Source organism: Epargyreus clarus, unplaced genomic scaffold, assembly GCF_041222505.1.
Source record: "Epargyreus clarus isolate Ecla_fem2 unplaced genomic scaffold, WU_Ecla_fem_2.2 ptg000036l, whole genome shotgun sequence".
NCBI lineage: Eukaryota > Metazoa > Arthropoda > Insecta > Lepidoptera > Hesperiidae > Epargyreus > Epargyreus clarus.
The window spans coordinates 3,048,812-3,065,863 of record NW_027332241.1 but is presented as its reverse complement, the minus strand read 5'-3'; the positions used below and the strand labels follow the sequence as shown (position 1 = coordinate 3,065,863).

Genomic DNA, 17,052 nt, shown 5'->3' with positions numbered 1-17,052 from the left:
GTGGACAAACAGCGTAAGGGACACGCTAGTTCAAATTTAAATTAATAATTTGTAAATAACTTTATAAATGATATTTCGGTTCAATTTTGTAAATAACACGGTTTTATTCAGGTTTTGATGTAGTCACGAATGTTCATTTTCTAGTCATAGCAATAAAGTATGAATTTAAAATTGTTAATTTGTTTTAATGATTTTTGAAATGAACTGCGTTTATCCTAATTCTACCTAACAACATAACTGAGACATACTTTTACCGTTCCAACTTAGTTCTGAGAGGTAGCGGCGCATCTGTGGTCGGTCTCAGGTAGGAATGTCTAATCTGGGGTTGATTATAGATGTCCATGAGCGGCAGTAGCCACTTGCCATCAGGTGGACTGCATGCTTGTCTGCTACTCTTACATTATAAAAGAAATTCTTTGTAGTCGCCTACGGAGAGTAATGGCTTTCGAGCGTATGCATGTCTCATTATTTTGCTTGTTCTGTAACTCAAATGGTTGGATGGATTTTAATAACGTGTTGTTGAATTCATCTAAATTGTGGTAATAACATAGGATATATTATTATCTAGTTAATTTCATAGTTGTATGTACACAGATCTTTTAACACCAACATAAGTGGAAGGCGTTCCAGCAGTGTAGATCATTCTTACTGATCATGTATTTCATTAAAGAACTTAATTCTATAAAATTGAAGTAGCAAAAGACCCTATATGGCTACTGTCGCTTATAGACATCAGTAATCCTAGATAAGTTTAGATTTCTACCTGGATCGTTTAAGGGTAAGAAAATTCATGTTAACGATTCATTATTTGTAAGGTTTTAGTGCGGTAAAAATCCCACATAACCCCGCGTCGGTGCCACAGCATCGGGTACATTTCGAAGGTTCCCCCTCGTAAAAAAAAGAATCAAGAGGAATTAAGAACAAGATTACAATAGCATATTATTATAATTCGTATATTTCCTTACAATTATACATATACATCTTATTATACATACATTATACATAACATCAATTGCATAGCCAAAACAAGTGTATCCGTACAGATAAAATAAACACCAACTTTAGCACATAAGCATTCTTATTTAACAAATAATATAAAAATCGCGTGTCACTGTGTTCGTACACGTTAATCTCCGTGTGTGTGGGTGATTGGTCTTAGAAGATATAATAATTGAAGCCGACAGATGGCGCTGTTATTAAAATATATTTATTTTTCGCTTACTAAGTCCACCCGCGCTATTATGTTATATGGAATTACTATTTTTGAACTTATCGCCACCTTACGTCACTAATTGTATACCAGCTTGATATTCTTAAGCTCGTTATCAATATTCAATCTATCCAAATTAGCCTAAAAATATCAAAATTTGACAATTTCTAGTAGGAAGAAGTTGCCAAATATCGATGTATCGATTAGGTAGACAAATCAACAGATAGATTGATTATCAATAACGGGCGTTGCCGTATTAATAGTCGCTTTAGTGACCTTATCACTTACAAAAACTTTACTAAAATGATATATTTTCATACTATATTTTTGACACAAACAATATTCATTTAACAATTAGTCTAGTCTAGGCATCCCACACGTGGGAAGATATTTGCCCAACAGTGGGACATACGAATGGCCATAGATCATTTTACTGGAGATAATATAAACTATATACTTGCACTTACCACAATGGTTTTTATAATTTTAATTATAATGATGAATTATAAAATAGTTCATCATTAATTAATTTTAGGGCTTATTTCGTAAATAATCTCACGTTTAGAGGATTAGGGGATTCATAAATTTAAACATTTGAGAGGAAAATAGAGATTAAGTTTCACGACTTAAATGTCCTCCCCAAAATCCCATCAAATACAAAAATGTGAAAGAGAAAGCCAAGTTAAATATTAAAATTCTGCGTATTTGTGTACATCGCAAAAGAAATGTAAACTAAGTGAGTGCCAAGTTCTGTAGTAACCTTATACAACATTCTCAAATAAATTAAAAATACAATTTCATGTTTCTCGCTACTATAACAAGTTTTGCTATTTAATAATACAACTTCTTTAATTTTAAGTCAATTATTTTTTTAAACTTGGCTGATACGCTACCGTTTGTATATGTGCATAGACATCTAGATGTCTCTAATTTTATAAATACAAAATTTTTCAAAAAACAGTCATTCATGAATAATCCCTAATAATTCTTTAATATATGTTCCAACGTCCATTATTAATATGCAATCTATACAGATTTTACTTACCGAAGATCGAAAATTAACAATTTCTATAATGAAATATTTGGCAAACGTCGATCTTTGATAAGGCAGTGGATAGATTGATTATTAATATTGACCATACAATAATGCAAAATCCACGCTTAAACGTGTTTAAAATTTAGCCTTAATAAAAGTTACATTCATAAAAGGAATATGTTTAACATAGTTGAGCTACGAATAAAATAGAGGACAAATAAACAGCCTTGTAGCTGAGCGAAGGCTCTTGTAGCAATTTTAAACGAATCTCTTCAAGTAGTTATATTAAAAGGTACTATATAAGTCTAGATTTAGTTTCAAAACGTTAAAATACAGACTAAAATCTCAGAATATATCTCTTCTGATATATCTCCGTGTAAAACTGCTAGTCCGCGCTGAATATAGAAATGAATCGCGTCGCCATAGTAAATTGTATAACTACACCTGCTCGCAACAACTTCAGAGCGGACTAGCAGTTTGGCGCGGACTACACCAGTCTGTAAACGGGTCTAAGGTTCGATACGCGGTCAGGCAAACATCCAAATGATGAAATAAATTTAGTTTTTAGATCCTGGGTATTTTGTGTACATATCTTTGTGTGTGTCTAACGCTCTCACAAACGTAATCTACTATGAATATGAGCGTAGAGAGCCTTATATCGTGCCTGAATACTCACAGACACAGAGACAGTGTTTTATTACGTAACGAAATGTGACGTCACAAATACTACAAAAAATGTATTGTAAGAGCTAGTTTTTAGATAAAAAAAACTTATATCTTTGCTTATATGTTATATTCTAGACATATATAATACCTTTTTATTTCTTATATATTAAGCGTCTGCTTCACAATATCTGAATAAAGTACCAAATAAGCTTAACTTTTAGGTAAATACATCAATTGAGTTTAAACGTTTCGAAAACAATTAAGTTCAGATCGAATTTTCAGGGAATTTATCTATAAAACAAGACATAAATAAATTTGTTAAAAAAACTTTACTCAAACATTGTGACAGCCCTAATCATTAAACATAATAACATATACTTTAATATTTATTTCACTTAAGTTATAATATTTACTCCTTAACACACAGTTCCGACATATTGGGAATAATAATTTCCCCTTCAAAAGGGATATATTATATACATGGCAACATTACGTCACCGGATGCATTGTTACCATCCTATTTTACTGGCACTCCCGTAAGATTTGCAGGGATTTCCTGAACAACTCCTGTTGGGAGCGGGCGTGTTTGATCTCCAACTCGGCTAAATCGATCAAGCTGAAAGATTAAACGCATTTAGTAAATGAACATTGGGTGTAGAATTAAATCCATAAAAATGTATTATCATTCAACCTGCGCGCCTGTGTGTGTGTTTGTATGTACGTGTGCGTGTCGGCTGTGTTCTTTTTTTTATAATATAGGGGTAGCAGAAGAGCATGCAGTCCACCTGATGGTAAGTGGCTACTGCCGCCCATGGACATCTGTAATCAACCCCAGATAGGATTAGATATTCCTACCTGAGGTCGGCCACAGATGCGCCACTACCTCTGAGGACTAAGTTGGAACGCCTCGGAAGTATGTCTCCCTTACCACACCCTTCAAACCGGAACACAGCAGCGTCTAACACTGCTGTTATAACAGAAATAGGTGTGGCGGTGGTGCCGCCGGCGTCGAACCACAAAGGGTTCTACCACCTGCAAAGTTCCCCCTACCTCTTCCTGAAAGCAGCGACGCGGCGGGTGCGGAAGTCCAGCAGCTCCTCCCGGGCGCGCGCCGACAGCTGCTCGAAGCGGGCACAGGCGTCCGACTGGGCCTGCTCCGCCTGGAATACGGGAGAGGCTGGTTATAAACCTTACTAAAGCGAGAGAGAGAATGGGAGAGTGGGGTAACGGGAATGGGAGAGAGAGGAAGCGCTTGCTCCACCTGGAATTATTGGGGAGATGGGTTACAAACTATACTAAATCGAGAGAGAGAGAGAGTGTGGGAAGGAGGCGAGGAGAGAGAGAAAGAGAGAAAGCGCTTACTCCGCCTGGAATTATAGGGGAGAAGTGAGTTACGAACTATACTAAGGCGAAAGAGAGAGAGAGGGGAATAGGGGAGAGAAAGATAGAGAGGAGGCGTCTGCTCCGCCTGGAATTACCGGAGTAAACAAGTTATGAACTATACTAAAGCGAGAGAGAAAAGGAGAAAGATGATAGAGATATACAGAGAAAGGGAAATGTCAAACGGGAGAAAGAGAAAATGTTAAAGGAAGAAGAAGAGAGGAAAGAGGGAGAGAGGAATAAATAGTCCATAGAATAGAAGGTAGACTGAAATGAAATGAAACAGAGCAAAGAGTTAAGATTGATATTACGAAATACATGCAATAGATAATTAAGAAAAAATGGAATTTACAAATAATTGTCACAAGCGACACAAGATAAATATTGAAACAAATAATGAAATAATGTATAAATAAATTAAGAATTATTATGTCACATTTACTCATGATAAAGCTCTATTTACTTATTAGTTGTAATTAAAAAAACAACAAAACGCTAGAAATATTCATACGATTATAAAATGACAAAAACTAATTTCTAATTATTGTAAATAACCTTACATATAATAATCTATATTATTTTTGCCAAAACTTGCATCGAATTGTACATCTTATCTCAAAAAGATTATAGAAATATTACAAAAATAAAATATATAAACATAACTACATAAGGGAACGTACCCATACTACGTGACCCAAGGAGGTCTTTAAAATGTTACGCTAAATCACAGGACCGGGGGGGGGGGGGGGGGCTTAGATTTTTGTCACGTAGTCAAGTTCATAAAGAGAAATCTCGCAAGCAAGACGACGAGAGATCGACGATAATCCGTGCTACAGGCGTATACAATAATGTCGTTGTACGATCGGCTTTATAAAGCTTCACAAAAAATTCACATTCGTAATACTACGTAGAGGTGAGGCGTATATACTGGAACAGGTTCAGGGACTAGGTATTTTACCGGACTAGGTCGAACCTATTTTTTTTGCTCGTCGCGCCGGCTCATGACACAGTTCCCGTTTTTTTATTTTTTTTTGCTCGTCGCGCCATTCACGGTAGAACAGGTTTCTGGATCATGTATTTTTAAATACTAGGAACAGGCATACCTAGTCCCAAATTTACCTAGTACAACCCATCTCAAATACTACGTAACAATTTGAGGAGGGGGGGGGGGTCTTAGCATATACTACGCGTGGTCACAGGAGGGGGGGAGGGGGAGGAAAAAAATTGAAAAATGGGTCACGTAGTATGGGTACGTTCCCTAACTTATTTTGCATAATAATAAATATATTAAACATTAGCAACAAGCGTGCATTACCTCTTGTACTTCCATCGGCTGTGCGAGCGTTAAAACAAGAATGGTGACTGTATTATTCAAAATTGCACAAAATATTCGATCATTTCATTCATTCATTAACATCTGCAGACATAGAGCGTGTCAGACGCGTGTCGTGACAGACAAAAACTTTCTCATACGCCCGTTTTTAATAATTAATTTATTATTTTTTTACGTATTAAAAATTGAGAATCTTTAATATTTAGTAACCGAAACATTGGACAGATTGATTATTAATAACGGATTGCTATACAATGTGTATTGACGTATTTGTATCTACCGAGAAATACATTATATTTTACGGTTAACAGCCGCGTTACGGGCCGTGCCTGTCATGATATTGTATAGAATAGAAAAGTACGATTTCGTCTGACACAATGCATGTCTGAAACGTTTAGTGTCTGTAGATATAAACGAGGTCTCTGTATGAGTGAGTATGTAAGAGAGATATGAAGAAAAATGATTATCATGTGTGAAGTCTTATGAGTTGGTTCGTTAATGTGGATATAAAATATAATTATTGAAGTTACACTTCTTTTGGAAAACGGATCAAAGGATATTGTATCACATAACACATAATTTATCTACACTAATATTATAAAGAGGAAAACTTTGTATGTTTGTTTGGTTGTAATGAATAGTCTCAAAAACTACTGGACCGATTTTAAAAATTCTTTCACCATTCGAAAGCTACATTATCCACGAGTAACATAGGCTATATTTTACATGAAATATATTTGATAAATAGATTTTGAGACGGTACAAAGTTTGCCGGGTCAGCTAGTTTGTAATATTTTTTTGCTTATGGGTCATTTTCTTAATAAAATTTGTTCAAACACATTTGAACACAATGTTATTGTTTTAGTTATACAAAGAAGTATATTTTTTACGTATGTACATAAATTCCTAATTTTAATAATATACAGTGTCAGTGATAAATGTAAAGTTAATGTAATTAATAATGAAAACAAAAAAACTTTGTGTATATGTTGCCAAAAGTGTTTACAAAGTTATAAAGATGTGTATTGTATTTTTCCAAAAATACTATAGTCATATTACAACAAGTACACTTAAGGGAGGTAACACACGAGCGACATTTTACGCCGATTGTCGCATCATGACGTCTTCATCGTCAATCTTCAATCGTCGATCGCTAACAACAAACGACGACAGTCGCCGACGATCGTCAATACGAACTGTTATTCGTGTAGAAATTCCTTATTTAACTTACTTGACATTACTTGACTTACTTGACATTACTTGACTCACTTACATTACTTATTTGACATTACTTGATAGTTTTATTGATTTTTTGTTATCTGTGGTGACTTCTATTTAATATCGAAAGTACTTACAGCGTGTACATCCTTATTCTTAGCTCTAGCCCTCTCCAGATTCCTATTAGCCGCCTCATACGCTGCTAGGCATCTGAAATTGTATTAGCAGTGGTTTCGAAATCTTTTCTAATCCCTTACTATAATGTAGGTACGTCTACTGTTTCTAAAATAATATTATTTCGACGATACATTCTTAATTTATTACTAAAACAACGCAAATGATAGATTCAACTGCGTCCACTGATGACGTCACGCCTCGACATACAAAATGAGTATGGGGCATTACGTCATTCGTCCCGCTTAGCGTTTCTAACTGAGACATATTTTATAATCCTTTGACCATATGATACAACCCTTTGTGGACTCCGGCGGCACCACCGCCACACCTATTTCTACCTAATAACAGCTGTGTTAGGCGCATCTGTGTTCCGGTTTGAAGGGTGTGGTAAGGGAGACATACTTCCGAGGCGTTCCAACTTAGTCCTCAGAGGTAGCGGCGCATCTGTGGCCGACCTCAGGTAGGAACATCTATTCCTATCTGGGGTTGATTACACATGTCCATGGGTGGCAGTAGCCACTTACCATCAGGTGGACTGCACGCTCGTCTGCTACTCCTATATTATAAAACTTACTAATCTTCTAACACAGCAATTGTGCGTATTATTATTATTTCATTTTATAACACTTTCAGCTGCATGTCTAAGTCCGATACATTACCTGAGCCTCCTGACGAGCACGGCCTTAGCGGCGTGCGCGTCTCTCATGTAGTAGCGCAGGGTATCAGCTAACTTCAGGTCTTGGTCCGAAGCCATACGGCCCTCAATTTTCTGTATAACGAAAGAAAAAATAACAATTATTCCTGAATGTTATTTATTGAATGGATTACCCAAATAAGAAACAGTGGTTCATCATCAACCCATTACTGTCCCACTGCTGGGCACGGGTCTCCTCTCATAATGAGAAGGATTAGGCCATAGTCCACCGCGCTGGACAAGTGCGTATTGGTAGACTTCACATACCGTTGAGTTTTTTTTTTTTTTTTTTTTTTTTTAATAAATCTCTCAGTATGCAGGTTTCCTCACGATGTTTTTCTTCACCGTTTAAGCAAGTGATAATTAATTTCTAATACGCACATAAATTTGAAAATCAGAGGTGCGTGCCTGGGATTTGAACCTCGGACCCCTTGATCGAGAGGCCGCGTTTCTTAACCACTAGGCTATCACTGCTAAGAAACAGTGGTTACAATGAATAAATAATAAATAAGTTCGAAGGATACATTCCAACTGTTCTTACTATTACGGGTAATTACATCATGCATTATTTCACGTTACACGTTTTTAAAATATTGCATTAAATACCAATTTTTTTTTCCTACCAAATATCGACATTTAACAATATTTTATACTAGAAATTTCAAAATTCGATATCCAGTAGGCAAAATTTTGATAGATTGAGTATTAATAACGGCCATTAGATGAGAGTGTTTCATAAGTTATGTTGGGCCATATTTCTCGTCACTAAAACTGTATATTAACATTATTTCAATATAATAATTCGTATTTATCTATATCATCCGCACACACATTTACACATGTACGCGTATACGTACGTAAACACCCACACTCACACATACACATAGATAGATGCAATCACGTACACTAAGACAAGAAAACTAAGCTAAACAACAGTAGACTGAACTGTAGCTCAGTTTGATATTTCCTCCAGCACAAAAAGTATAAAAAGCACTCTTATACAGCAGTAGAATAATGCAACATTATGCATAAAAAATCAAATCTATCCATCCACTACTTTGCGAATTCGAACAAAATTTCTTAGAAATACAAAACAAACGAAAAGATTTCGTAACATACAAAAATATAAACAATACATTACCCGGCACTTATCAAAGGTGTCCGCCGCCCGAGTGAGGAACCTCTCAGTGGCGGGCTGTTCCCGGGTCGCCAGTTGAGTGATACACGACGACAGCTTGATGTGGGCATCCGCCACATCTGGAATATAACGATGTTATATAAGGCTTTGTGTAAATTAGAAAAAAAATCTTCTGTAAAATAAGGCTCATTGAAATTAACGGTTAAGGTTTGGCGGTGCATGGAGCGAAGATATAAGGTGCAGGTGGTAGAACCCTCTGTGGTTCGACACCGGAGCCACACACTTATTTCCGTCTATCAATAAGCCTAGATAGATCTTCAACTAACGCTCCATTGTAGTACTTGTTCGCTTTGTAGCATGTACAGTCTGGACATTTTTGAGTTCCAATCCAACATCTGAAGGTGGTAGAACCCTTTGTGGCTAGACTCCGGCGGCACCACCGCCACACCTATTTCTGTTATAACAGCAGTGTTAAGCGCTGCCGTGTTCTGGTTTGAAGGGTGTATGTGTGCTAAGGGAAGTCTCCTTTTTCCGCGGCGCTCCAGCTTATTCCTCAGGAGTAGCGGCGCATCTGTGGCAACCTCAGATAGACATCTAATCCTATCAGGGGTTGATTACAGATGTCCATGGGCGGCAGTAGCTTACCAGCAGATGGACTGCATGCTCGTCTGCTACTCCTATATAATAAAAGAGCTCTATTACTCAACTCACCCTTATGCTTGGAGGTCATGCGGTCCACCTTAGCCACGGCCTCCTTGAGGTGCGAGTAGTACTCCTGCAGGAACGCGGTCTCCTGCTCGAAGAAGTCGTTCACGTCGCGGACGGTAGCGCCTAGATAGATCTCGTCTGTTGTTGTTGTCATTGAGCGGACCTGGTGATGACAAAAGTTGTTAGGAATATGATAACATTGTTGTTGTTGTTGTCATTACATGGAGTAATGTGAAAGGTAGTGGGGTTTACCACATATGATGAGTGCTAAATGTTTTGTATACATAAAAAAATAACAAAGTGAGAGCACTAAATGTTCTTATAAAAATTTAGAGCCAAATTTTTAAATACATATCTTGAAAACTGCATTAGTTGTTTTTTTATAATATAAGAGTAGCTGTGGAGCATACAGCCCATCTGATGGCAAGTGGCTACTGCCGCCCATGGACATCTGTAATCAACCCTAGATAAGATGAGATTCCTACTTGATGTCACAACCGGATACGCCGCTAACTCTGAGAACTAAGTTGAAAAGCTTTGAAAAAGTATTTCTCCTTTACCACACCTTTCGATTCTGAAGACAGCAGTGCTTAACACTGCTGTTTTGGCAAAGAGAGATCTCCCTGTGAGCTACGTGACCATGCCCTGGAGCGGCCGTGCTCAGACAGTCTAGAGTTCTGAGCTTGTATACGTGCAAAATTTTGTGAAAACTTCGATAGCGTGATTCAGACTCGTATAGCACCATCTCTTGACGAGTCGCGGAAAATTGTCACAAAGTTATTAAGCAAAATAGGTGTGGCGCTAGGGTCGAACCACAAAGGATTCTACCACCACCTTATAACTATTCAGTCATATCATTCGATAACAATGCCTTATATCCTCAACTGTCACAAACTCACCAGCCCACCAATAAGGTCCATCTTTCCTCGAGGCTTAGCGCACAGATCCTGCTCGTACTCCAGGAACACTCGCAAATGGGCATCCCCGCGGAACACTGGGTGCGCGGCTAAGCGCTGGAGAAATACCTCGTGCATCGCCACCGTCTTCTTGAATGTTGCTAGATATTCACTGTAATACAATAACTTAAGTTACAAAACACAAAACATAAATATAAAAATTATACTTCATTACATCACAAACCAAAAATACACCCGATCATGGCCACTTCACACACACATAATCATTATTAGAAATTGATCACACACACATCATCATTACTAGAAATGAGCTGTTTACGAACAGACCAATTGATTTTCTTTAATATCCGTTAATAAAAATGTTAATAAAAATTTCTAGGTCAGCGTAGTGGAATATGCCCTAATCCTTTTTAATTTGAGAGGAGTCCCGTGCCCAGCAGTGTGAGATAGTGATGGGTTGATGATGATAATGATGCCGAAAATATACTAAGTCAACCATCATACAAAAAAATCAAAATCGTTTTTTTATTTCGAATTTTAGTAAAAATTCTCTGGCAGTCATCCTTGTACTTTAAAATCTACCTGCACATGTCATGTTTTTTTTTTAAATATAAGAGTAGCAGACGAGCATGCAGTCCACCTGATGGTAAGTGGCTACTGCTGCCCATGGACATCTGTAATCAACCCCAGATAGGATTAGATATTTCTACTTGAGGTCGGCCAACGATGCGCCGCTACCCCTGAGGACTAAGCTGGAACGCTTTGGAAAAGTATGTCTCCCTTACCACACTCTTCAAACAGAAACACAGCAGTGCCTAACACTGCTGTTATTAGGTAGAAATAGGTGTGGCGGTGGTGCCGCCGGAGTCGAACCACAAAGGGTTCTACCACGTTCATATGTCATGTTTTAATTATAGTAAACTTTTTCCAAAAATGTATGGTAGAAAATAAATATGCAATTGAACCTCCCTATTAATTCTAATTTGAAGAAAAAAATACAACTTGTAACCACATTTTAACTGGCAATTTCATACATATTCCCCAAGACGGACATTCCCAGCAGTGGACTCATATAACCATAGTAATACTCACTCCTCCAGCTCCTCCTTCATCTTGAGGAACTCCTCGCGTGTGAGAGCACCCTCGCCCTCGCCCAGGCGTTGCAGCTTCTCCCTGGACGCGTCAAAGTCCGGACGCGGGGGGGCTGGTGGGATCTGTGGTAAGAAAAATACACTTATACAATCACCAACCATGATCCAATCTTTATGGGTTGGTGTAAAATTATAGGAACCCATTGTGGTTTGCCTGTGATAGCAAATGGCAAGTTGACATGTATGTTTGCATTCCAACATAGTCTTCAATGAAAACAATTGTATCTGAGGTTGAACACTGTCAATAAGCAGCAATGACTACTCATCACCAAACTGCATGTTAATTATTAACTTCTTGCTGAGGTATTCAAGGAGTGACATTGAAATTCATCCCTATGACATGGGGCTCTTCAAAAATGTTGCAAAGAGCTCTCCTCCAAAACTGACAGTACATAGGGGACTCGTCTAGTGTCGCTATCAGATATTCCATCTGCGTCATTGTTGGGTTTAAGTTAAAAAAAATATATTAAATATTCAAAATAAGTACCATTTTAATAAACTTCAACTAAGGAGGTTCTGTAATCAACCACTATGTATGTATGTAAGTTTGTATATCTGCAATTTTCTCAAAAACTCCTGATCCAATGTGGATGGGCTTTTGATTATTAAAAAACTAAGTAATAGTATGTAAGAAAAACAGAATGATACTCACAATATACCCAGCATACTCTTCATTCTCCTCATATCGGTCATGAAGCCACACAAACTCCTCATGCTGCCTCACGACCAGGAACTCTGACTTCTGGAACTCCGGCAGTGTGGTTTTAGTGTGCACCGTGAACTTCACCTTCTCTTTCTCGCTCAGGGCATCTGATATGTCCACCTGGGGGAATGGAAGTAGGATTAATAATAATCCTATTCGAATATGGTACAATGTGTATAATAAGGACACTTTCTATGCAGCCCCACACTAGGATTCCTTGTATCATGGGTGCCACAGACAAAAAAAGACAAATACACAAACATCCAGAACAGATATCCTAATTTATCATTCAAATGTGTTTGGCCGGGGATTGAACCCAGAACCCCTTTGTGCATGAAACTGGTATGGTTCAACTGGGAAGGTGCCACTGCCTGACTTACTTCTAGCATCAAGCAGCAGATCACTAGATTGCTGGGCAAATCAGAAAATAAAGTTTAAAATATGGCTTAATGAAGTTGAAGTTCATTTTTCCTATTTCTCAAACCTTATATATAAAATTCTCATGTCACAATGTCAGTTACCATACTCCTCCGAAATGGCTTTACCGATTTTCACTAAATTTTATATGGACATTCAGTAAGTCTGAGAATCGGCTACTACCTATTTTTCATACCCCTAAGTGATAAGGGTTGTTCACCCTTAAATTTTTTTATTTATATGGCAATACAACGTTTTCCGGGGCAGTTAGTAATTATATAATAATTGCATTAAAATGCAAATAAGCATTAAGGTAGATAAACAATTAACTATATAAAAAATACATTAAAAGGTACATTTTCCTGTAATGTTTTCCTTATTTTAATTAATAGAATAATTTGATGCTCATACAAATGTAACTGTATGAATATACATTACACAAATTGTTATGTGTAATCAATAAGTACCTGATAAAGGATTAATTACGTTTTAGAAACTTTTTTCAAATGGCCCCAGAAACTCCGATTTAGCTTAACAAAACCCTTGACATCCTAATAGAATTGCATCCTCAGACTATTGCACCACAAATGTATCATATCAATTAACTAGAGGCAAAATAAGCCACAAGGTTAAAATGTTCTTACCAGTAAGCTGTTGTCAGCCAAAGAAACATTCTCACTGGGTTTCTTCTTCTCCGTTTTGGGTTCTCCAGTTGATGGAGAAGATACTTGTGGAGCTGACAGGGGGTCATGGTTGGTCTCTTCCACACAGTCCTGCAAACATTAATAGATAGAAGCAGGTAGGTTTCCACAAACTTTCTAATTATGTGTACATCATAGATTAGTAAAGATACTTCGCCGCCTTGAAATTGAATGAAGCCTCAAATAGCTTATTATCGTAAGTTCTTTTTTTGAATTCTTGACAAATAAAAACATTTTTAGAGAAATTTTACGAATAAATACGTAATACGGCGTAATTTACATCATAAATAAATAAGTATTTCAAATATTTTAGGGACATTTTAGCACCGAGACGTGGCAAAACTTTTTTACGCAACTATTTCAATTCTCAAAACTGGGTACATTTTCTAGTTAGGAGTGAGTAATCTTTACTAATCTATGGTGTACATAAAAGATGTGTGTTCCACATCTTTCACAGAAATTACAAGTCAGTTTCATATCATTCATAGTGGTAAGTATAGAAATTTAAAAAAAAAAAAAAAATCAAAGTAAATCTTTTGAAAATTTTATGATGTCGGTAGAATTACGACCACTAGGTGAACTTTTAATTAGCATAGTTTAACAGCCATTTTCTAAGACATTAAGTCTAGATTTATACTTAGACACGATTCTTATTGAGTTTATAATTACAATCTTGACATTCTAAAAGAAGTTGCACATTAGGTAAACGACCTCTTAACAAGATACAACCTTGATTAAACAAAACAAATAGTTGGGAGCATCCACGTCATATTTTTAGAATAATAATGTAGGAAAACTCTGAAGATTCATACAACAGTTTTAATTAGTATCTCTGTAATTATTAACGTGCAATGTACTGCATAGCGACTACGTAGACAGCGTAAAATTAAAGCAAAATATTAATTGAATAAATGACACGAAAAACTATTAGCGGCTACGCCCCCTAGAAGATAAAGAAATCGATAATTAAACGTAAATTGGCTAACAAACCACCAACTCACCATCATGGTTGCAAGGATATCGATTTAGCACCTCGAACAAGGAAAGATTGCAAAAAAACACAGAAATTCCGATAAGAAAAATCACTTTGCGCCTATGCTTTCCGCTAAACAAAAAACAGTTGTCAATTTATCTTGTCATGTCACGTCAGATAGCGGCGGATGCAAATATGCATTGCCATTTTAATAAAATGATAATAATTTTATATAATATTATTGATAAATAGCAAAGTGATTTTATGTAACCAAATAAATATTTATTTATCACAATATTAAGCAAATAAAGTTATATTTAAATTAATTATTATTATATGTCTGGCTCAAACAACAAGAATTCAGATAAAAATCAATCAAGTAGAACTGTTAAAATTGAATCCAGTTAAAAAAAACAGTGATCGATTGAAGTTGACGAAGTGAGATGGGATCGCGCAAAATATTCGATTTAAATATTTTATTTACGTAAAGATACAAAATATTTTATACAATATGGGTACCCAGAAGCCAGGAGAATGGGCGAATTCGCTTATAGCCAGATTCGAAGAACAGGTGACTATCTTTTCGTTGTTTTTACGGTAAAATAACATTCGGTACAAACCCACCCATAATCGGTGTTTATTTATATGTATGCACGAAATCTGGAATTTGATTTTCACTTACATTCTCTGTAAATTGTGTTAAAAATCCGTTCTGTAGGGCATAGATTTTCACTTTTCTCGTAGATAAAGCGTAATTGCGTAGAAAGTTCCATCGCCTACACAAAAATCAATAAATCATAACATATCTATACAATGTTTTGTTATTATGTCGGCTACTTCGGCAGTTTTATCGTAATAAATATCGATGTTATTAATGAATATTGGGCCACAAAATAGACGGGAAAATAATGAATAATACGAAAATGATCTCCAATTAGAGATATTAATATTAATGAATCGTAAACATACAGATTATGTCGTCTCGCCCACGTATTTCGGCATCCGGCGGCAGAATTCGCCATTTCTACAGAAACTACGCCTTATATTTCGCGATGTATAATGTATATTTCAGAAACCTAATGTATGATTACTATACATTTTACTTACTTTAACTATTTCCAAAACATTTAGCCAATATCTTGCAGAAAATAGTTATCTGAATTTTTATGAATAAAATAAGATATATTTACTTTTAAAGGCATCATTCACACATTGTGATTTTTACACACAGACAGAAAGTTATAATTTCCACCAGATAGGTGGACCCGGTTACCCAATACCTGATCCCATCCTTAAATAAGATAGGAATCCTACCAAAAATTGATATCACCTTGAGAACTTTATAAGAAAATTTGAGTACCTTATCACTTTCTTTAAGACAGAGGTTTAACATATAAAATATTTTGAAAATACATATATACATACAATATAAAGACACTTCCTTATTTAATTTTTTTTGTATAAATACTTTCCTCAGCTACCCTACAAAACTGGTGCACAAAACCTTCATTCCCGGATCAACGAAGAGCAGTGCAAGGCATGTCTGGTGCAGATCAGTCGGCACCGGTTTTCACTGGTTATCTCTGGCCTGACTAAGATTCTACAGCGTGTCAACGAGCTGGTAATTTTTTTAATTCTGTAGGTACATCAACATCATCACAGCTAAAGACTAAGGACTCATTCACACTTGCGTTTTTCCAGCGTAAGTGTTCGATAGACTCTCGCGCCGTAGATGTCGCGAATACGCTGCGTATCGCAAAAAAAACGCAATTTACACAAAAAGCCTGCTGCGCAAAGTTCACCAGAATATTTACCACTCAGACTAGATTTCTTTTAAGAGTTCTTTACCATAGAAACATGTAATAAATTAATTTTAGTAAGCAGCTTTTTAACCGCCCATAATAGGGCCGGATTTAGAGGTATAGAGGCCTTGGGGCAACAAAGGAGTGGAGGCCCCCTGGCCCCAAATTATTTTCCGAATAAAATGAACAATTTTTTCAGTTGAGTTTTTCATTAAATATTTTATTGTGAAACTCAGGTAGATTACTAGTCGGAATTTAAAAAAAAATTAGACGTCTCTATTATGGGGGCCCCTCTTTTGTAGGGGCCCCGGGGCTGCCGGCTCGGTTGCCCCCCCTTAAATCCGGCCCTGGCCCATAATGTTTCTGATAAGTGTCAAAGTTTAACAACCCAGTCCGAACACCTAAGACTGCTAAGTGAATGTGTCTTCAGAAGCTTAAAATCTCCCATATTTAGCCGCTAGTGGTACCCCATCTGACTGTTGACTTTACTTCACTTTTGAACTTTTTTATGTTAAGAATCCGTTCAATTCAATGGACTTTACTTCACTTTTTAACTTTTTTTATGTTAAGAATCCGTTCTATTCAATGGACTTTACTTCACTTTTTAACTTTTTTTATGTTAAGAATCCGTTCAATTCAATGGACTTTACTTCACTTTTTAACTTTTTTTATGTTAAGAATCCGTTCAATTCAATGGACTTTACTTCACTTTTTTACTTTTTTATGTTAAGAATCCGTTCAATTCAATGGACTTTACTTCACTTTTTAACTTTTTTTATGTTAAGAATCCGTTCAATTCAATGGACTTTACTTCACTTTTTAACTTTT

The 17,052-nt window shown here is 36.4% G+C and overlaps 2 protein-coding genes across 3 annotated transcripts in view; one reads left to right on the top strand and one right to left on the bottom strand.

Annotated features, from left to right (window-relative positions):
- Nucleotides 1–922: 922 nt before the first annotated feature.
- On the bottom strand, nucleotides 923–14,595 carry Snx6 (sorting nexin 6). Of its 2 annotated transcripts, XM_073092405.1 has the most exons (12): nucleotides 14,451–14,595; nucleotides 13,393–13,521; nucleotides 12,281–12,451; nucleotides 11,570–11,691; nucleotides 10,460–10,628; nucleotides 9,564–9,723; nucleotides 8,856–8,971; nucleotides 7,680–7,789; nucleotides 6,981–7,053; nucleotides 5,608–5,625; nucleotides 3,963–4,072; nucleotides 923–3,528 (listed from the first exon to the last, which is right to left on the bottom strand). In XM_073092405.1, the coding sequence occupies exons 1-12, from the start codon at nucleotides 14,454–14,456 to the stop codon at nucleotides 3,435–3,437; spliced, it is 1,278 nt and encodes a 425-aa protein (XP_072948506.1). In that variant the 5' UTR covers nucleotides 14,457–14,595; the 3' UTR covers nucleotides 923–3,434. The 2 variants fall into 2 exon arrangements, with proteins under 2 accessions (XP_072948506.1, XP_072948507.1); XM_073092406.1 differs by lacking the exon at nucleotides 5,608–5,625.
- Nucleotides 14,596–14,854: 259 nt separating this feature from the next.
- The window catches only part of Nf1 (neurofibromin 1), a 78,376-nt gene continuing 76,178 nt past the window's right edge, over nucleotides 14,855–17,052 (top strand). The window contains 2 exon segments of the mRNA XM_073092595.1: nucleotides 14,855–14,993; nucleotides 15,900–16,043. Coding sequence (XP_072948696.1) covers nucleotides 14,934–14,993; nucleotides 15,900–16,043 — 204 coding nt within the window. The 5' untranslated portion in view covers nucleotides 14,855–14,933.

What these genes read in the sequence shown, in the direction of transcription:
- Snx6 (XM_073092405.1), bottom strand. An exon ending in CATGACCTCCAAGCATAAGG is followed by an intron (nt 8,972 to 9,563) that starts GTGAGTTGAGTA and finishes GTTATATTCCAG; the next exon opens with ATGTGGCGGATGCCCACATC. An exon ending in ACACCTTTGATAAGTGCCGG is followed by an intron (nt 7,790 to 8,855) that starts GTAATGTATTGT and finishes TTCGTTATACAG; the next exon opens with AAAATTGAGGGCCGTATGGC.